The sequence below is a fragment of the Ursus americanus genome, chromosome 22 (genome assembly GCF_024610735.1).
Source record: "Ursus americanus isolate L20-20 chromosome 22, mUrsAme1.1.p, whole genome shotgun sequence".
Classification (NCBI taxonomy): domain Eukaryota; kingdom Metazoa; phylum Chordata; class Mammalia; order Carnivora; family Ursidae; genus Ursus; species Ursus americanus.
Genome location: NC_142148.1, coordinates 20,544,750 through 20,566,057, shown reverse-complemented (window position 1 = coordinate 20,566,057; position 21,308 = coordinate 20,544,750). Strand labels below are relative to the sequence as shown.

Genomic DNA, 21,308 nt, shown 5'->3' with positions numbered 1-21,308 from the left:
GATCATGTGGTAGTTCTTTTAACTTTTTTTGAAACGTCCACACTGCTTTCCATGATGGTTGCACCAATTTACATTCCCACCAACAGGGCACAAGGGTTTCTTTTTCTCCACGTCTACATAGCTTACTTTTTTGATACTAGTCGTTCTGACTCATATGGGGTGATATGTCATTGTGACTTTGATTTGCAGTTCCCTGACGATGAGTGATGCTGAGCATCTTTTCATGTCTCTGTTGGCCATCTGGATGTTATGTCTGGTATACTCTTGATTCGTCTTAACAAAAGTTCCTTATTTCTAAAAAAAAAAAAAAAAAGTTGTTTCTAATAGCTATTTACTTTTCGCTGTGGTTTTTTTTTTTTTTTAAAGATTTTATTTATTTATTCGACAGAGATAGAGACAGCCAGCGAGAGAGGGAACACAAGCAGGGGGAGTGGGAGAGGAAGAAGCAGGCTCATAGCAGAAGAGCCTGATGTGGGGCTCGAACCCAGAACACCGGGACCACGCCCTGAGCCGAAGGCAGACGCTTAACCGCTGTGCCACTCAGGCGCCTCATCGCTGTGGTTTTTAAAATGCTGTCTTGCAGTAACTTTTTCTTTTGGAAAGTGTGATGTGTCCCTATTTTGTCCTCTGACAATTCTTGCCTTTTCCTTTCCCAAATTCTGAATAAAATGCTTAAAATGTCTTTTAGTCCTAAACTATCTTTGGATTTCCTTGAGTGGCCACCAGGTTACACAAAGATTTGCCCCTTCCCCTTAGAAAGGATAAAAGCTATTAGATTGTATCATTCTCTAAGTTTTAATCAACTCAAAACTTGTGAGAGCTCTGTTTACCAAATTTAGGATAAAAAAACCACAAAAAAGTGACAAAAGAAGTTCCATCTTCCTGAGTTAATTACGTATAGACTATATTAATATAAAAACTGAACAATTGTATACTTTTCAGATTAGGAGAAACATACTCCTGTCCAAGCAAAGACTGGTACAAAAACTGTCTACAGAGTGATTTTAAGGTTTCAACATCCTTGCCGGTCAGTGACAATCACAGTACACTTTAGGATATAAGCCTACAGCTATTGGTTTATCAATGTCTTCACAGTTCATATGTTCTTAGTCCAAGGTAATCCTTCACCACATCCTCAGAAAGTGTTATTCCTCAAAAGAGGCTTTCACTCTCTTCCACTGATTACTACGTTCGCTGGAGCTATTCAGTCTTGGCACCTTCGTAGAGGGGAGTAGATGTCTGTGATCTTCAACATTGGTGGGAAAAATTTAAAAGCCTGACCAATGTTTCTCATGTGTGACCTGTCTACAGCTGAATTCTGACAAAACTGTAGACAGTCTGAAGCCAAAGCCTCATGGAGACGACACGCCCCTCCAAGTGGATTGTACTCAATTGTCCCCAACGAGATATATGTTTGGATCGTTATATATTCATTCAAGGACAGATCCAAGATTTCTTGTCAGAAAATCACAGCTTTGATAGTGACCAAGAAAAGTTCATGTTACAACAGGCAAATAAATCCGACTTTGTAGAACTGTCCCCTGTGGGCTTTATCAGACTATTCAAGTTTTCCATCTCTCCTTAAGGCAATTTTGTTTTCTAGAAATATGTTCATTTTATCAAAGTATAAACTTTTATAGACAAAAAGTAATCTATATTACTCCTTAACTTTGGCTTATTTCCACTTTTTTATTCTCATTACTTCTATTTTCTTTGTTACTTATTAAATTTGTCTTTTTCCTAATTTAAGCACAAGGCATAAATTTCTTAGAAATTATTTGGGCTACATCCCATGAAATTTGGTATGTATAAATTCTTATTATCATTTACTTGTTAATATTTCTAATTCCTCTTATGGTATCATCTTTGATGAGGTATTTTAAAACCTGTTTTAAATTTCCCAACCAGGGATTTTTTTCAAATCTGTTTTTGCTTGTTATTGCATATATACTGTAGTACAAAGGTAGTCTGTAGGACTCTGATTCTTGGTATCTGCCCCTTGTTTTATAACCTAGAACATGAATAGTATTTATACATATACCCTTTGTATGCTTGAGAAAAGTACTTATCCCCTAATTTGGAGATAAATGTTTCTAAATATCTATTAATTATATTATATACGTCTTTTGTTGTAAAAGGCAACTATTTTCGCTTTCCCACAAACTTTGGCTTTAGGGGCTACATCCTGAAAGCCCCCAAGACCAAAAAGAAATATGATCGATCTTGGTAGGGTGCAGAGGAGCCTTTAATAAATAATAGGAAGAGCTATCAATTACTGAACATTCTGAAGGGACACATTACACAGGCTTTTTCATACACCAGTCTGTTTTATCCCTACCTTACCATATTCCTGCAAAGCTGTGGTTCTCATTTTACAAGAGGCCAGGTCAGGTCAGGTAGTACAAACCTGCCTTATGCCACCCGTGGACTAGACCCCGGCTCTGTGGGACTGCAAAGCCAGTGATCTCACAGGTTGCTGCCCCAGGTTTATCCACCAACACTCAGAACTACCCTGATCAGCAGGGACGTGGCACCAATCCTCTTCAGACTCAAGTAACAGCTCTTCTGTAAAGGTGTCCAGCAACACTCTTCATTCATATTATTAGGCTTGAACTCCTAACCTTCTGAACCAGTATTGTCTGATGTCAAACAAAATTCAACCAGGTAAATTCGAAGATCGAGTTGGCTTTATTGAACAATTCACAAGTCAGGCAGCATCCCATCTAACAGGCAGAGGGGCGCTCCAGGGGATTGAACAAAATGAAAGGTTTTCATGGAAGGGAGGTAGGGCAAGAAACTTATTTGCAAAAGAAAAGAACTGTTCCAGACAACGCTTTCCCTTAGGGGGAAGAGGACTGGGTCCAAACGCGCAGATTACTTCATCTTCCTGTGGGGATGGAGGGGGTCCCTGTGGTAGACTCCCAGGCACCCATCAGAAAACTTCTGACGGACCAGGTAAGACTACATTTCTGGGGGAGGGTGAAACGCCAATTACATTAGGTATTAAGCCCGGGTTTGGGGACTTGGCTGACACTACTTTGGGCCCGTGGGTTTTCTCACACACACTTCTTGCAGTGACAGGAACAGTCTGTTACGTGTACTACCCAACACGGCAGCCCCTTGCGGCTACAAGCACTTGCATTATGGCTGGTGCAAGTGGTAATGTGAACCTTATATTTTTAAATCAATTTAAACAGCCACACACGGCTAATGGCTTACCATCACGGACTACAGTTCTGAGGAAGCTCTGAGGCCTCCCGTGTTTTGTCTGGAGCAGTATCCCCAATACCTCCGGCACTGCCCACCACAAACGCACGTTCCACAGGCTTTCAGCATGGCATCTGGCTCATAACAGCATAAATAAATGCTTTTCTTTTTAATGGATGGACCTTCCTCTGACCAGCTCCCCATGCACCTAGCTCGCAGTTCTGCTATGGAAATCTCCACTCCCTGCACCACCAGGCCCTCCAGCAAGCTTGCACATTCCCAGCAAGGATCAAAGCTCCCTGCCGTTAAGCCTGGTTCCCGGGTCATGCTGGTTGAAATGCTCGCCTCAGATTTCCTCAGGCCCTCAAGATCTGGCATCGCTCCTGCTTCCCATGCTGCAGTGCGAGGCGGGCACGACCTGGTGCCCGGTGGGACATGCCAAGTGTCTCCATGCACACTTTTGAAGTACTGGCCCATGTTCTGCTGCTGTCCTTCCACGGCAGCAAGCATTACCAACCAGGCACAGTTTTCTCACGTGGACCCAGATCCTTCCCTTGGCATCTTTCCAGGCAGCTACAACCAGCTGAGAAAAGACTACTAAAAAAAAAATAGTCAAGACAGTCCACAGGAAAGGCAAAAAAGACAACTTTTGACTTCTGGATGTCAGGAACTGGCTGGCAGAGTGAATACTTCAGCCACAAAGAACGCCTGCCCCCACAGAAGAGCCCATCAAAGTGTCCAACTCATCAAGGCAAGTTCAATTTCAAATGCAGAAATTGGACAATTAACTCCAGCCTTTCATCATGGCCTTTGGGACCTATTTCCTCATGGAGACCTGTCCATTTATAACACGGGAATTAAAAAGTTCCCATATGCACATCCTTAGACCACCATCACATTATTGCAATTACTGCTTTACCACAATATCTCCAAAAGCCTGACCCTGAGGATACCCACGAGGTCCACCCATGGCAGCTGCCCCACGTTCACCCTGCTCCCTCCCACCGTAACTCAGTAACCTGTCCTCTCAAGCCGACATCACGTATTTTACTCCCCAGGTAAGTTGACCAACTCATCCCAGTTTGCCCAGGACCTTTCTGGATTAAACAATGAAAGTCCCATGTCCTGGGAAATCCCTCAATCCCAGGCAAACTAGGACAGCTGGCCACACAAGCAGGCATTTACTCACAAGCCAGGCCCCAGAGCTCAGGCCTCCCCAGCTTCCTCAATGACATCAACGCCTGCCTCACTCCAGCCCAGTCGCCAGCCACTCTTCCGAAGCCCTGGCCTGACTGTTCCTCGACCTTCACTCTTTCGTGGGCCTGAATCTGGGCCGGCTACTAGCCCAGTCCTAACGCAACACCTCGGACTGCAGCCTGTGTGCCAAGCCCCAGGAGCACGATGGGAGAGGCCCACAGGGAAACAACACTGGCCTGTGATCCACTTCTCCACATCCAGCCTCGGGGGCACACGGCGTGTTACGGACTTAGAAGGCAGACACAGGGAGTCTATAAGGTGTACTGGATGGGGGAGGGGGGGAGAATAGTGATGCGCAGCTGCAATTCTAGAGAAACAGTCTTGGTCACTAAGGTCATTCCAGGCATAGCGGAGGGACACGGGGCTGGCCTTCCCTGTCCATGGCTTCTCGGGGCACTGCTGTCAAGACTCAGAGCCAGCTGACGTGGAGCCCAGCCCCAGCTCCTTCCCTCTCATCTCCTGTGTGAAGAGCTGATCCATGATGCCCTGAGTCACGGCAGGAGATGACGCTTCCCGCGGGGACTCCCTCTCCATCCTCTGCTCCTCCGCTGTCCACTAACACCAAGAGAATCTAAAAAACCAAAAGACAGGTGAGACTGGTGGTTTGGAGTTCCCACCCAGAGATGCAAACCAGCTTGCCCCTGCCTGTGGGTCCCCAGCGCTGGGCAGTCACTCACCTTGGGGAGACATATCGGCAAACCCAGATGCCAAGTCATCCCAAAGGTCAGGGACTCACGGCCTTGGGACTTCCTTCAACAGTTCCAGATCTAAGGCCGACCTAAGAGGGAGAAGCAGCAGACAAGCATTCAGTCTCTGTTGCCTCCTTCCCCCAAGTGACATCACTGAGAGGGTCCCCGTCAACCAGGCCTAAGCGCCCAGTTCATGCATGCCATACTAGATTATTGCCAGAATAGAAAGGATAGTAAAGGAAAAATATCTTACAAGTCCAGGTTTTATAATAAATCACTTTCTTTCAAGCAGTACGCCATCAGGGCAACTGACTACATCCGGGAATCCACAGGAAGACAGCTCCCCGCTCACTCTCGGGCTGGACCCCGAGGTCCCACTGCATATTGAGCAAAGGGATAGACCACCATCTCAGCAGCTCTCCCACACTGTCATGACTTGCCTGCCCAGCCTGTCACAAGGCCCCAGCACCTGCCATCCTGTTCTGCAAAGAGCCACTTGATAGCACCCAGCCAAGAAAGGCAAATACAAGATAAACTTCCAACGAGACTTGTTCTGGTTAGGTGCCCAGGCCCGTGAAGACCAGCAGTGCCAGGCCCACGTGCAGGAGAAATGAGAAAACATCATGAAAGCTTGAGGACACTGTGTGAGGGAACCCCAACTCAATCCCTAGGACTCTATACCCAGAGGTTTGAATTACCAGGTCTGGAACGGGGCGTGGGGTGATTTTTTCCAGAATGGTCACCATTGTCCCTTGAATCCTCCAGCCTGGCTGAGCCAGGAACTAGGCTGTGGGACAGGACAGGCCCCTGATGCAAAGGGGGCGAAGAGCAGGTGTGAAAGACAAGGGTACTCTCTGGGTTCTTCAAGGACTCCTGGGCACCAGGTGGTTCACATGTTACTCTCGCTACCTCCACTCATCGCGAGATGGGAACAAAACCACCTGGCACAACAGGATCCCATCTGCAAACAAGAGACCCGAATGGAAAGGGAAGAGGTCTCGGGAACAACAGAAGCCCTGACTAGAAGTGGGGTGGTCAAAGGGGTGGACACCTTGACCTCACCTCCAGCCTCACTGCCTTGTTACCTGGGAGCCAAGACATGCCTCTCAGAGACACCAGGCTGTCATCTCTCAGGGGCACCAGGCTGTCATCTCTCAGGGGCACCAGGCTGTTCTCCCTCAGGGGCACCAGGCTGTCATCCCTCAGGGGCACCAGGCTGTCATCTCTCAGGGGCACCAGGCTGTTCTCCCTCAGGGGCACCAGGCTGTCATCTCTCACGGGCACCAGGCTGTCATCTCTCAGGCGCACCAGGCTGTCATCTCTCAGGGGCACCAGGCTGTCATCTCTCAGGGACACCAGGCTGTTCTCTCTCAGGGGCACCAGGCTGTTCTCTCTCAGGGGCACCAGGCTGTCATCTCTCAGGGGCACCAGGCTGTCATCTCTCAGGGACACCAGGCTATTCTCTCTCAGGGGCACCAGGCTGTCATCTCTCAGGGGCACCAGGCTGTCATCTCTCAGGGACACCAGGCTGTCATCTCTCAGGGACACCAGGCTGTATCTCTCAGGGGCACCAGGCTGTTCTCTCTCAGGGGCACCAGGCTGTTCTCTCTCAGGGGCACCAGGCTGTTCTCTCTCAGGGGCACCAGGCTGTTCTCTCTCAGGGGCACCAGGCTGTCATCTCTCAGGGGCACCAGGCTGTCATCTCTCAGGGGCACCAGGCTATTCTCTCTCAGGGGCACCAGGCTGTATCTCTCAGGGCACCAGGCTGTATCTCTCAGGGGCACCAGGCTGTTCTCTCTCAGGGGCACCAGGCTGTATCTCTCAGGGCACCAGGCTGTATCTCTCAGGGGCACGTGGCTGTATCTCTCATGGACACCAGGCTGTCATCTCTCAGGGACACGTGGCTGTATCTCTCATGGACACCAGGCTGTCATCTCTCAGGGACACGTGGCTGTCATCTCTCAGGGCGCCAGGCTGTATCTCTCTCTGTCTAGAGTGAAGGCACCACGGCGGGGCTTCTGCTCCCGGAACACATCGGCAGAGCACAGCACGAAAGGCACCAGTCAGCCTGCTGCGGATGGACACCCACACCGCGTGCCCGGTCAGCCACAATATCCTCACGGACATGAACCAGAAAGCAGGCTAGGAAGTCTGCAGTCTACAAATACAGATTTCAAAGATCCACAGGCCCGAGAATTTCTTCTTCAGTCAGCCCCTGGGGTCACCCTTTCCAAAGAACCCACAAAGCACAGATGAAGCCACCGAAAGGAGAGCGACACACAGGGTGATCAGTCAACACACTCTCCTCCCATCAGTGACTGACGAGAAAACTCCCCCGGCTTCTGGCAGGCCAAGACAAATGAGAACCTGTTTACTGACTCGGAATTGACGGAACTCCCCCATGCCCCTACAGCAGGCCCCCCCTGGACTTTTCTTTCGCCATTTATTTAACATCACTGACAGCTCCTGGAGAAGCAATCCACAATGTGCTCAAGAAACAGTAAAGGAGCAAAGACAACACACACACGAGCTATGAATCCACAGGCTGTCCTGACTGATGTGCTCTTACGGGCTAGCATCCACTCCCATAAATTTGTAAAGCAGAACCCATGACTTGCGATTCTCACGTGTGCCCTGGAGCGCTATTATGAACTTAGTCCAGTGTGAGGTCCACACAGAAAGAAATGTATAGACTGCTTTCTGACAAGAGGATCTGCAACGTAAGAAGACAGAATGAGCCCCCACAGGTCAGGGGGCTAGCCCAGTCACCGCATCACACGGGAGCCAGCCAAGACCCAAGCTCTGAAGGGAATGGCAGAAAGCAAGCTAGTGTGGGAAAGCTCCAGGGTTTGGAAGGAGACGCCCGGCTGGACCCTTCACACACAGAAACTTATGTCAGTGATTCCTCTCCCTGCACGATCAACGACCAGGGTAAAGAGAGCCCGCAGTCATTTTGGGTGCAGGAGCAGAAAAGGGAGGCTGGTGTCAGGGGCCTAGGGAATGGCCTGAGGAAAGGGAGGGAGAGCGGAAACACTCTGAGCCCCAGCAGCTTCGGTGGTACCCTACGGAGACCCCATAACACCTGCCACGGAGAGTCAAGACGCTTCCAGCATAAAAGACTGGAAATGCTGGCAAGCCTGGGTGGCAGCTGGCTAAGCGCCCAACACCTGGGTTTCAGCTCAGGTGGTGAGCTCATGGGTCGTGGGAACACGCCCCGCTGATGCACTCTGCGCTCAGTGCGGAGTCTGCTTGAGCTTCTCTCTCCCTCTCCCCCTTCCCCCCGCTCTCTCTCCGAAATAAATCTTAAAAAAAAAAAAACAAATTGGAAATGTTTTTGGGTTGGAAGAGATCAGGATCATACAGTTACACCACCACCACGAAAAATTTTTTAAATCCTTCACCGCTATCCCAGCTACGTTTTTCAAATGAAGTGGAAACTGAGAACAGGTCCCGAAGCTAGGTCGGTTCAGAGGCTGGACCCAAGGTCTCCGGTGCCTAATCTACATGCTTTCCATGAGGGCACGCTGCTGACGCTAGGAAGCGAGCTGCCCCGGGGCACCCTTCACCTTCCTGGACAGCTTTCTAGATGCCCGTCCCTTCTCGGTATGTGAGGGATTGCCCACACCAGGGACACAAGTGCGAGCTCACAGGATGCCCGCTGCCATCTCACTTCCTCATCCAAACCCCAGGGCACACATATGTGACTTTACAGATGCACAGAACAAAATTCCAGAGAGAAGTCCAAACATCTTACCTCGGGCCCCAGGGCCTAGCCCCCAGCTGGTAAGACGACACCTCTCACGGAGCCTCTGCACCTGCAGACCCACCTGCGAGACACAAGGCACAAATGAGCACTCACAGCGGGCCCTGGAGGGCACGGCGGTCGGCAGATCACAGCACCCACGCTCGCGGCCTGTTGCTACCAGAATCTGAACAGCCACACCACTGTCTCAGGGACAAGAACAACTTAACTCTAGAAAGGGGTCTGCTGGGCACCAGTAACATCGGTGTTAACCTCTGTGCCTGCGAACAATCCGTTGCTGAGCAGTCTATGTCAAAAGGTTGTCGAGGGCAGGTTTTGGGGAGCATGCCATGCTGACCGGCAGCGACAAGCATGGAGCAGGAGGGTAACAGGTGGTGGGAAGTCCCCGTGTCCTCCATCTCATGTGTAAAGGCAGCTCACGTATGTATCAACTACGATGTGTACTGCCCAGCGCGATCACTACTCCGTTCCCTGCCCCTCAATCTAAGGGCACAGGAACATCACCCCGTGGACCACGGGCCCAGCCCGTGACCAGGACGAGAGAAACACTTCCGGGGAGAGGCTGCCTCAGCCTTGAGCAGGCTGGCAGGCTCAAGGGCCCTGTCTTCCCACTGACACACCACGATGGGATGAGCCCACTGCCTCACCGCATGGCAGTTCAACCTCCTCCACCTTATTTTGTCCAAGTGCTACGTGTCAGGCACGAAGACGGAGGCACTGCCCTCAAGATCGCAGCAAAGGGGGCGTGACAAGTGAATCACCAATGTCCACCGTGACCAGGGCTGAGAGGTGGGGCTGAGGGTGTGGGAAGAAGTGTGATGGAGAGGCAGAGAAAGCTCGGGAGGGAAGGGGGCCTGGAAGAAGAGGGACCCTATCATGGCTCTATCACTGGCCCATGAACAGACACACCCCAAGGCAGGGCCCTTCTCGGCAAAAAGGGGATTCAGTGAGGTACAGAGTGCCAGGTACGAGGAAGTAACGCAAATTCATCAGAAGAAAGATGTGTCCGAAAGCTCCAGAGTTTGGAAGGGACGGGATGGGCCCTTCTAACACGGGGAAACGCTTTCAGCAACTTCTCTCCCTGCACTATCGATGACCAGGGCACAGGCAGCCCACAATCACTTTCGAATGCAGGAGCAGGAAAGGGCAGTGAGGAGGCCGAGAAAGGAAGCCTTGTTGTGGGGCAACAGCCTGGGAACCGGCCTGAACTCGGAGCCTGGCGCACAGGCCAGTGACCAGACTGATAGCCTGAGGTCACAGGCTGCCCCTCACTTGCACAGACAACTGACCAATTCCACCCAAGAGATGAAGGGAAGACTGACGGTGCAGAAACACTGAGGACCCGCGGTTCTGGACGACGGGGTGTGAGTGGCCACGTAATGAGCACTCCGCTGGGCACCGGATATGAATCTCGGTCTGCCTCTCAAGTGCAGCCCTCTGACCGTCCCAATACTGCCGCTTTCCACGTCACAGGAGCCTTCATCAGGGGCTCTCAGGAGCCGAAGAGGGCCCAGGCCTGCTTCCGCCAGCTCAAGGGGACACAGCTGGGAACGCTGGGAAGAAGTCTTCACCAGCACTCATTCCCACATCTCATCACCTGAACACCTCCGGCCTCACAGCCCGCACAGAATTTAAGCTCTAGAGAACCAGGCAGGACACCACTTACCTGGGACCTCCTGATCCAGGTTTTCCTGACATCGCCTCTCACATACATGGAACAGCAGTCACGACACACTCCTGCAGGGGACAAGAAGCACTTGGCACTGCTTTACATGTCCAGGAAACCGCTATGCTCACCAGCAGGAAAACACTGGGGGAATCTGGGTCTTAGGAGGTGAATGCGCTGAACGCCTGCCTCCCTCTACCTCGTGCTCCGTCACCTAAGGCTGCCCCATTCTGGAACCCCTGAACGTAAAGAAAGCCTGGCAACTTTTCCTTTGCCTGCATTACCAATCATCAGGACACAGGCAGCCTGTAAACCCCTCAAACACAGGCAGAAAAGGACACAGGGCTGATGAAATTAGAGACCAGTGTCAGAAGACCACAGCTGTGGGGCCACAACCAACTCAGACATGCACTGAGACAGGACCCACGCTCTTGTCCCTTTTTAAAGACTCACAGAAACAGAAATCGTCCTGAACCAGGCAGAGAGCATGCAAGAAATACAGCAGGTGCCCAGAGGCACTTAAAAGGTGGTGAGGAGGAGGAAGTGTGGGAAAGCTCCAGAGTTTGGAAGGGACAGGAAGGGACCCTCCAAACACGGGGAAGCGCTTTCAGCAACTCCTCTCCCTGCACTATCAATGACCAGGACACAGACAGACCATGATCACTTTCGAATGCAGGTGCAGAAAAGGTAGAAGGTGGGGCACCTGGGTGGCACAGCGGTTAAGCGTCTGCCTTCGGCTCAGGGCGTGATCCCGGCGTTGTGGGATCGAGCCCCACATCAGGCTCCTCTGCTATGAGCCTGCCTCTTCCTCTCCCACTCCCCCTGCTTGTGTCCCCTCTCTCGCTGGCTGTCTCTATCTCTGTCGAATAAATAAATAAAAGCTTTAAAAAAAAAAAAAGAAAGAAAGAAAAGGTAGAAGGTGAGCCAGAAAGAGAAGCCCCTATTAGCCTCCGGCTGCCCACCAAGCCCAGGACCCGGAGCATCATCACCACTTCATGTAAAGATTCCATCTCCCATCATCAACCGGAAGACCAACTCCTGGCAAAAATGCCTATATTGTTTATTCACCCCCCACATACAGCTTGAGTACCTACTACGTGCCAGGCACCGTGGGCTCAAAAACAAAGGACACACACAAGACCTCTGTCCTCCCAGAGCTCTGGCAGTTTCCCCACCTAAAAGAAAGTGAAGCTCAGGACGAGGAAATAACCGAGCCAAGGTTATGCGGCTGGCCAGGGGCTGAACCAGGATCTGAACCCAGAGCCCTCTGACCCCAATCCCACCCCACCCCACCTACCACACCAGGCCTCCTTCTGCGCAAGGGCTTTGCAAGAAGGGTCTCAGAACCTGCGCTCCAGGACCACGCCCCTCCCCGCGCTGTGGCAGGAAGGCAAGGAGCCCCCTCCCTGGTCAAGGTGCTCAGGCGCAGCAGCACTTACCCAGCAGGCCTCAGCCCTGCACACGGGGGTGGGGGGGCATCTGGCGCTGCGGACCACGGTCCTGCGGGGCAGAAAGGGGTGCTGCCTGCGGCTCGGCCCGCAAAGCCGTCCAAGGGACAGTCTCCATCTGCTTCCAAGACAGCCGCAGAGCTCGCACGGCCTAGGCACGGAAGAGAACGGGGAAGGGGCTTTAGTGCCAAGCAGGGAGGCAGGAATCACACGCTGCCCCTCTGCGGCCCTGCGAGCACCCCCGAATGAAAGCGCAGACAACTGCCCTGCACAACCGGAGTTTTCACACTCTCCGTTAAAGACAGGGGACGGGAAAACGGGTTCACCCTCCTCAGGTCACTTCGTAGGCAACGGATGAATGGCTCTGGGGGACTCAAGGCCCGGAGCCGGGGGTGGGTGTGTGCGTGAAAATCGCGGGGTCCGCGGCGCCCCTCGGGCCGGGGAACACAGGTGGCCGCGCACCCCGCGCCGCGGCACTCGGCCCGCGCGTCGCCGGACCCGCTGCTGGGCCTTAGCGAGGCCGAGTCTTCCCCGCGGACGGGCTGAGGACGGGGAATCGGACCCCGGCATCCGGGCTGACCTCCGCCGGCTCTCCCCGTCCCCCCCCCCCCGGGCCTCAGTTTCCCCTGAAGGTGGTGGGGGCGCAGACCACGCGCCCAGGGATCCCCGAAGTGGACTCACCACGGGCTCCTCGACTACGACGCAGGACAGCGGCGCTGACAGAGCCGACAGCGCGGGAAGGTGCGGATGTCTGGGGATTGCGGGAAATGGGCCCGGGCGGCGTGGGACGGCGCTGGAGAACCGGTCCGGCGGCGGAAGCAGCAGCAGCAGCAACAGGACACGCCTCACCTGCCCAGCGCCGGCGGAAATGCAGCGGAAGCGCGGGCCGCGGCCTAGAGCGGCGTCTCCCGGGGCGGATCCCGGGCAAGCGGGCCTCTCGCGCCCCCTGGTGGTGCGGAGCTCAAATTCTGATTCCATAAGGGCTTGGGATCCTTTCCAAGAGCAGCCTGGAATTTTGGAAATAACATCCCCTCGCTTATTTTGCTTTTCTCTTTATTCCGCTTGTGCCACTGGTTTGTCATTAATTTATAGGAATGGTTACTCTTCCACGTGAGGAGCTGTTATTAGCAAGAGCTCATGTTGATTGCAAGTAGTCTGGACAATAGGGTTCTTGCCTGATTGACCGGAAGTCACCAGGTTAAAATATTGTTCTGATGACCTGAAAGTGGAACGTGAGAGTGACAAGGAGATAAACCTAGAGAGTTGGGCAGGCTCTTTGCTAAACTTTGTCCCAAAAATGAGTACTTGATGCAGGAGGGACTTGATCAGATTTGCAAAGCGGCAAAGACTACAGGGACACTGCTGACAGGCTTGAGAAGGGGCTCATAGTTCCCAAACCTCACAAGCACTAACACTGCCTGCACCCTGGGTCATGTGTATTCCCTGAACCTAAGGCAACCCTGCCACTAACTCAGCCCACATTCTGAAGTATAAACAGCACACCCTTGTGCCCGAGGAGGGGGTCGCCCCAGTCAGATTCCTGGAACTGACTAGGTCAGCACAGAGTGGAAATCCAGTCCTGACCAATGCAACCAAGGGGGAGGGGGGGGTCTCTGAAGGTGAGCACACTCCCTATTGTGTACCTGGGAAGAGTCTGTGAGATTCCAAGACTGTGGGAACATTGGGGAACTCTGATGGGTAGGGACCACAGATGCTGTAGCTATGAGGACACTGGACCAAGAGGTCAGATGCACACACTTGAGGCCCTGGTGTCCTCTCCTGCCTCCTGTTCTTGCTCTTATGCTCCGTGTGACCTTGACTAAATGACCTAACCCCTCAGCCCAGCTTGAGTTTTCCTTTTCTGAAAAATGGACAAAATCGTAACTTTCCCCTTAGAGCATTGCTTCAAGATTTATGTGAAATGATTCATATCAAAAGCAAAGCACAGAGCAAATGGCCAAGCATGGTAGTTGCTATACTTTGTATTTCTGAGAAAGCCAAGGGCTTCTGTCACTGAGAGGACACCGTGGGATTATTTATGAAGCTGAGAGAATGTGCTGTTGGAAAAGTCTAAGGCAGCGCTGCCAGTAGAAATATAATGCTAGCCACATACATAATTTAAAATGTTCTGAGGCACCTGGGGGGCTCAGTAGGTTGAGCATCTGCCTTCGGCTCAAGTCACGATCACCCCGCTTTCGGCTCCCTGCTCGGCAGGGAGTCTGCTTCTCCCTCTACCCCGCTGCCCCCATTCATGCTCTCTCTCTCTCTGAAATAAATAAAATCTTTAAAAATAAATAAAAATAAAATGTTCTAAGGGCCACATTAAAAAGGCACAAAAAAGGGTGAAATTAATTTTAATAGTATATTTTTTAACCCAATATAACCAAAATACTGTCATTTCAGCATTTAATATCTTTAAATTATTAATGAGATATTTGCTATCTGTTTCCTCTGACAGTCTTTAGAATCTGGCGCGTGCTTAACACGGACATTTGTACCACTTATATTTCCAGTGCTCCATAAACCACCGTGGCTGCTGGCTGCTCTGTGCATCAGCGCAGGTCTAAAGCCATCTGGCTTTGATCAGCTCTTGCAAGCCAGAGGAGAGAAGCAGCAAGCAGGAGGCTGAGAGCTTGTCCCTTCCACAGCACCCAGCACCCCATGAGCGTGGGACATCCTAGGAGGAGCTGGACCTCCTGCATGGCTCAGGCTGGGGGCCTTATTGTCCCAAGCTGGAGATTAAGGCAAGGGTGCCCTAAGAAGATTAAAAAAGGGGAGAGCCACGATTCAATCCTAGATTATTCTCCTGCACCTCTTGCTCCTAGGATGCCAGGGAGGGGATCTGGGGCAGTTTATTTGTGCATCCCCAGTGCCTCGAGGAGGCTGGGCATCTAAGAGGTGTGGCTGATGCTTGCTAATCATTAGGATAACCGGATGTTAAAAGGGACATTTCAGCAAGGCACCAAGGAGGCACGACGATATAGGAATGAACGGCTGAGCAACAACAAATTGCTGTTGTGGTCAGCAAACTGTGGCCCAATACTGGCAATCTGTGAAGGTTCCATCTGATAAAATGGCAGCTGCCTTCCAAAGAAGGTGTTGGGCCGGATGCAGAATTTAGGAAGGAAATAACTGCACAGTGACTGCTCGTGACTCTGAATTCTCTAAGTTGAGGGTATTAACAGTACAGTTACACATTAAAAAGAGGGAGAATTATGAATTCTATATCTTAAAATAGCCCCCCCCCCGGCCCCAAAGAGGGAGAACAAGAGGAGTATCTGAGTATCAGGGGTTCCGGCAGAAACACGTGGGAGCTTGATATGTGTTACCTGGCGTTAGGGAGCACAGGGGAGCCAGGCCTGACCCACTCCTCAGTCCAAGGTTCGTCATTTTCTTCAGCAGGTGTAGCATCTGTGGTAGTGAGGCAGGTAGAATAGGGAAATGTTGGGTAGCGGCCGGAGGAAGAAAGACAAGGAACAGGGAACTGACCTCGCACCTATGGGGTAACAGGATGCTTGTCGCCATAAGAAGCCTTCGGGATAACACCACGACTGCGGCACGCATGCGCAAAAGCCCCAGTTAGCCTGCAACTGATGGAGAATGACCCCTCCACTGGGGGCGCTAGAGGACTCCTCCTCGTAGATCTTGACTCTAAACCGCGTGTCCGCAAGAGAAAAATCAGAGTGCGCCTGCGCATAGTGCAGTCACTAGAGCATGCGTAATCCTATATGGAGTTCTTGGAGCTATTTCCAAAATCTTACATGAATATTCCACCCCTTGGTTATAACTGCTTGTAAGAATCAGAATCCCAATTTGAGAAACAAGGCAGAGGATCATAGGGGAAGAGAGGAAAAAATGAAATAAGGTGAAACCAGAGAGGGAGACAAACCATAAGAGACTCTTAATCTCAGGAAACAAACTAAGGGTTGCTGGAGTGGAGGAGGGTGGGAGTGATGGGGTGGCTTGGTGATGGAGCGTTGTGTATTGTGTAAGACTGATGAATCACAGACCTGTACCCCCGAAACAAATAATACATTATATGTTAATAATAAAAAAATTAATTTTAAAAAATCGGAATCCCACATCTACCCATGCCACTCAGATTCTCTGAGTGCACCTGTACAACCTCCGCTTCGAGTGTGTACTTTTGCTTTGCAATAAAGCTTCTCTGCTATATTTTACTGTGATTCACCCCTGAATTCTTTGTCAAGGCAAAGTCAAGAACCTGGCACCGGCTGTGGTTGAGGGCTCAGGACCCAAGAACTCCCCCAGTCTCTGGTATCAGTAGGAGTGCCCACCTGCTACCCAAGAGGTCCTGCCCAAGAGGGAGCCTGCTAGGGTGAGGGGACCGGGCCTGGCCTGTTCATATCCCTAGGAGAACAAAGGTTGGGTTCTCCAAAAAACCCCTGCAATAGAGGCCAAGAGAGAAAGACCTACGTTAAATATGTGCCCAACCTGGAGAGAAGTCCTCCCTCCACCTTAATCTTTATTCCATCTGTTCCAATCCTGGAGATATTGGGGATAAGAGAATGGCCAGAGTCCTCCTGGTGAAGAGAAATACACTTGGATAAGGGAGAAGTCTCCTGTCCCCTCTCAGCAGATAGCAGCCCACCCCACACTTGGCCCCAGAGGGTGAGAGAAGTCTTACCTATAATTATTGAAAATGTGATTTATATACTAGACTGGTCATTATCAAATGGAAACAGTGTTCGCAATTTTAGTGGTTACTTATTACCTAAGAATGATCAGAAAAGCTATGAGGCCTGCCCGATATTTTTCTAAGGATAGGGAAAAGACACTACCATTTAGAAAGTCTAAAGAGGCAGGCAAAAAAATTATATGATTACGTACCAGGAGTCCTGCTTTCCACAGACTGATCACATTGATACAGATTAGGGCTAGAGCTAGGAGGCCAACATTCCACCATCCTGGAGTTTGTGACCTCACAGTGGCTGAGAGATCCCTGTGGTGTGGAACTCCTTCCCTTGGGGAGATGGAGCTGTGGCTTTCTGGACAGATTGTTCCAAGGAGGTGGTGCCCAGGGTCCAAGCTTGAAGTCCAGAGCCAACCTTGTGAGGCCTGCAAGAGCTCCAGGCCCTGTCCCTGCATTAAGAATGGTCACCATGCTGGAAACCTTGCTGTATCTGTTCATCTTCCTCCTCTGCTTCTTGCTGCTCATCTGTTACTTCTTCTTTCGGAAAGAATAGGCTCCAGCTCCTGCAAGGTGGGACTGAGGCATGATGGAAGCCATGGCCAGTCTAGCCCCTTAGGGCCTCTCAAGCACGACGGACTCTTCCTAAGCTATACATGGCCTGGGTCTTGGCCTGTTTTAGGGTCTCCAGCAGCCACAGGCCCTCACTGGACGCTTCCCACCAGGGTCAGCTTCCACCTGGGTCTCCATCCCTTCTTCTCCCTAGGTCCCCTAGCTGGGTCCTCTGACCCTGACACCCTCTCTCATACGAGTTTTGCTTCTGGTTCATTTTTGTTCTGGGCTGTGGACCACTGGTTCTGGAGAGGGACTCAGTGTGGGCTCAGGGAAGTTATGAATGGCTCAGGCTTTGCCGTGGGGACAGGCATGAGAAGCAGTGGCCCTCTCCCTCTAGAAACTAGCAAGGCTGGGCCCTCATGAACTAGAGTCCTAGCTAGAGACTGATAGCCTTAGCAGGGACACTGGACTTTCCTTCTATCCATGGTGGACAATCCTGGAAAACAACTGTCTTGACTACTCAATCTGGATGGTCGCAGCTAATTAACTTGGGCCTCCCTGAACAACAACCCTGGACCTTCCTTGCGAACTAAATCACTGAGATCTATGTGGCTTATTTCTTAAACTTTCCTGGCTTAACTTTTTTGCTTGAATACTTGGGCATTCCAGGATAATATTTGGCTTTGCCCCATTATCTTTTGCCATGGTAACTGACCACATCAATTCTTCACTTTTAAGACCTTGGGTCTTCCTGGCCAAGGGCATCAGACAACCCCCCCACAATTATTTCTCTGGGACTTCCAGGATGAAAACAGAAGAATGCTTCTATGATTTGACCATTACGTATAATATTGGCAGATGGTTTATGTTATATATTCTGTTTCTAGAATTCTAAGAATTTTTAAAAGTTATGAACGGGTATTAATTTTTATCAAGTGATAATGATGATTATGATGATGATACTAAAATTTATTAAACTGCCTTACTATAACCCAACACCTATTTTTTAAAAAGCCCTTATACTACTGAGTTTCAATGTATTATTTCAGCTACCATTAAATTTTTTAATTGTGGTAAAATATGCGTAACATGAAAGTTATCATCTTAACCATTTTTAAGTATTCAGCTCAGTAGCGTTCAGTACATTCACACTCTTGTGCAATCAATCTCTGGAATTTTTATCTTGCAAAACTGAACTTGTACCTTTGAAACAACAATTCCCCATTCCTGGCTTCCCCAGCCCCCGACAGCCACCATTCTCCCTTCTGTCTCTGAAGTTGACTACTCTAGGTGCCTCATGTTAGTGGAATCATACAGTATGTGTCCTTTTGTGTCTGGCTTATTTCACTTAGCAGCATGTCCTCCGGGTTATTCCATGCTGTGGCATATCTCAGAATTTCCTTCCTTCCTTAAGGCTAAATAATATTCCGCTGGTGTGCGTACGTGTGCGTGTCACATTTTTTTATCCATTCATCTGTTGTTGGATATTTGAGTTGCTCCCACCTTTGGCTATCATGATTAGTGCTGCTATGAACGCAGGTAGACAAATATCTCTTTAAGACCACATTCCTAATTGTTTCAAGAACATACCCTTAAGGGGAATTGCTGGATCATATGGTAATTCTATTTTTAATTTTTTGAGCAGTTGCTATACTATACTATTTTCCATAGCAGCTGCACCAATTTGCATATTTTATGTATTTTAAAGTTTAAAAACTGAGGTTCAGAAAGATGAAGTCACTTGCTAATACAGCTAGAATGTGGTAGAGAAAAGTTCTAAGTATGTCTGTTGTATTAATTTCCTAACACTGTCATAACAAAGTATCACAAACTGTGGGGCTTACAAAGGCAGAAATTTATTCTGTCACTATCCTGGAGACCAGAGGACTGAAATCAATGGTCAGAAGACATTCACAAGATAGGAGCGCAGTTACTGCCCTTTAAGGGTACCGGGGGTCTGGGCTGCTTCCCCCTGACGTTGCCAATATATTTTGAAAGATGTTTACATCTACATTCATGAGATGGACTATGATTTACTTTTCCTTTCAATAACCTTGCCTAATTTTGGGATCGTGGTTACTCTGTGAACTGAGAACGACTCCCTCTTCATCTATTATCTCGGAGAAGGCGTAAGTCTGAATTCTTTGTGGAAATATTGTTAACTACTGACTTAACACTTTAAAGTGTTCTAAGATGATTCAGGTTTTCTATTTCTCCTGCAGGCGATTTTGCTATATATTTTTCAGGAATGCATTCATTTTACATAAGTTTTCGATTTTATTTTTCTCTAGTTTTTTACTCTCTGCTCTGACTGTCCTCCGACCTCGCTCTCATTCCTGGAAGTGTTTGCCTCTGCTGCTCTAAATATGGTTATGCTCGTTTTCTGCCATCTTACTTTCTGCTTTTGTAATTTCATTGATGTACTCCACTGGGATCAGTTCAATTGTCCTCTTCTCTCATTTTTTTAAGTCCTCCAGTGTCAAGAGCAGACTGCGACACATGGAATTTTTTTCTTACATTTTAGAATCAGGTGAGTTCTCTTCCATAGTAATAATGAGGATTTTTCTTGTCCTGTATCAACATTTAAAGCCGCTCTGTTACCATGCAGCGAGATGTTGAGATATGACCCCATCCAGCCCCTAAGGGTTTCCCATACTCATTCCCCCACCCCTCCTCACGCTTCAGTTTCTGAGTCTTCCTCTTCGTCCCTTTCCCTGAATGTCTTCCTGTTCCCCCTTTCTATGTGAGCCTTCAAAACCCTGCCAGGGCACACCACTTCCAAGAAGCCGCCTTTTGGAAACTGACAGAAGGCTGACTCCAGTCATGGTTCCATAGCTAGCCTTCAAGCTGCTTTAGGATCCATGCTTCCTCACATCCGCCATGAAAAATCAAGAAGGAAAGCATCATTTTCCCAGCATGGGTCGCACATCCGACTTTTTGTCAGAGAAGGGCAGGACACCATAACTGACATTCCCAACAAGACTAAGTTCAACGGGAAGAGCCACAAGCAAATCAGGGAGAAAGAGTGAATAGGTCCAAACTCTGGATGTCCTAGCCATTTATATACCCAGATTCACATGAAAATAGGCAGTTTGTTGGTCCTAGTTTTTCTGAGAAAGCCTCTAGATGTGGGCATTGTTGTTGGTGATGATCCGTATCACGTGAAGAAAACATCTGTTTCATCCAAGTATGCCAAAATATACTTTTCTGACCAGGAGAAGAAATTAAATATTACCGCCCCAAAAGAAATTAAATATTATCAAACACATTTTCAAACACCTTCTAAATTGTTCTTAGATTGATTTCTGGGTTTGAATTTTGACTCTGATACCTACTGCTGGGAGAAGCATTCTGCCATGGGCCCTGAGTATCAATGGACGTTCTTGCTGGATATGCTAAGAATTCAAGGTCTTGACTCCTCTTTACCTGGGCCCTTTCTTAGAGCTGTGTTTTGCAGTGAGAAACCTTGAAGGAGGAGATAAAGTCTCCTCCCAGACTAAAATCAGGCTGGCTTCTGTTTGCTGTAAGTGGTGAATCCCCCCAACTCAGTGGCCCAATCCCGTAACGCTGTAACAGAGTATGTGTGCAGGCAGCCATCGTGGGCCAGGCACCACCCCATGGGACCCAGGTGGCATAGGAACCAACCTGAATGAACATAAAGCTCTCTCTCTTTTGCCACAGTAATACGGTCCTAAGATTGACTCGAGAATTTTGTGTCCCCTGCCAGCACCCACAAAGCAATAGGCTAACTGGTTAGCTTGAAAGTAGGGTCCGCTCTCAGAACATGCACGGTTCTTAACACATATGAACTGCATGATCCTGGACAGTAATTAAACTTTCTGAGCTTCTGTTTCCTCATCAGCAAAATGGATAATAATAGTGTTTACCTTATAGGATATGATGATTAAATGGATCAAAATCCTGGAATATAATGTGTGCTTAAAACTTAGTGATGATTTAACATTATGGTATTACTGTCCTCTGTAGCATTGGTGGGATGGGGCATTGGAGTGACAGATATCACACTATAAAAAAACTGTTGGGGCCACCTGGGTGGCTCAGTTGGTTGGGC

The 21,308-nt window shown here is 49.6% G+C and overlaps 2 protein-coding genes and 3 non-coding genes across 6 annotated transcripts; all 5 read right to left on the bottom strand.

Moving 5' to 3' along the window:
• Positions 1-347: 347 nt before the first annotated feature.
• Positions 348-10,614, bottom strand: LOC123796933 (uncharacterized). Its single transcript, XM_087853944.1, has 4 exons — positions 10,583-10,614; positions 8,981-9,098; positions 5,142-6,824; positions 348-5,035 (listed from the first exon to the last, which is right to left on the bottom strand). Exons 1-3 carry the CDS (start codon positions 10,612-10,614, stop codon positions 6,189-6,191), a joined length of 786 nt encoding a protein of 261 aa, XP_087710070.1. The 3' UTR covers positions 348-5,035; positions 5,142-6,188.
• On the bottom strand, positions 7,984-8,118 carry LOC123797042 (small nucleolar RNA SNORA71). Its single transcript, XR_006780869.1, has one exon. It is a non-coding gene; the product is annotated as a small nucleolar RNA SNORA71 (small nucleolar RNA).
• On the bottom strand, positions 8,989-13,035 carry LOC148108034 (uncharacterized). 2 transcript variants are annotated; one of them, XM_087853589.1, is made up of 3 exons: positions 12,712-13,035; positions 12,022-12,181; positions 8,989-11,441 (listed from the first exon to the last, which is right to left on the bottom strand). In XM_087853589.1, exons 1-2 carry the CDS (start codon positions 13,006-13,008, stop codon positions 12,032-12,034), a joined length of 447 nt encoding a protein of 148 aa, XP_087709715.1. In that variant the 5' UTR covers positions 13,009-13,035; the 3' UTR covers positions 8,989-11,441; positions 12,022-12,031. The 2 variants fall into 2 exon arrangements, with proteins under 2 accessions (XP_087709715.1, XP_087709714.1); XM_087853588.1 differs by having other exon boundaries at positions 8,989-10,653.
• On the bottom strand, positions 9,920-10,052 carry LOC123797041 (small nucleolar RNA SNORA71). Its single transcript, XR_006780868.1, has one exon. It is a non-coding gene; the product is annotated as a small nucleolar RNA SNORA71 (small nucleolar RNA).
• On the bottom strand, positions 11,127-11,260 carry LOC123797039 (small nucleolar RNA SNORA71). The gene has a single exon (XR_006780866.1). It is a non-coding gene; the product is annotated as a small nucleolar RNA SNORA71 (small nucleolar RNA).
• Positions 13,036-21,308: the final 8,273 nt, after the last annotated feature.

Coding starts and splice junctions, on each gene's coding strand:
- LOC148108034 (XM_087853589.1), bottom strand. CDS start 13,008: ATGGAATCAGAATTTGAGCTCCGCACCACCAGGGGGCGCGAGAGGCCC. Junction 12,182..12,711: donor TCGTAGTCGAGGAGCCCGTG/GTGAGTCCACTT, acceptor TTCCGTGCCTAG/GCCGTGCGAGCTCTGCGGCT.
- LOC123796933 (XM_087853944.1), bottom strand. CDS start 10,614: ATGTCAGGAAAACCTGGATCAGGAGGTCCCAG. Junction 9,099..10,582: donor CCTGGATCAGGAGGTCCCAG/GTAAGTGGTGTC, acceptor TCCCTGAGACAG/TGGTGTGGCTGTTCAGATTC. Junction 6,825..8,980: donor TTGTGCCTTGTGTCTCGCAG/GTGGGTCTGCAG, acceptor GAGAGATGACAG/CCTGGTGCCCCTGAGAGAGA.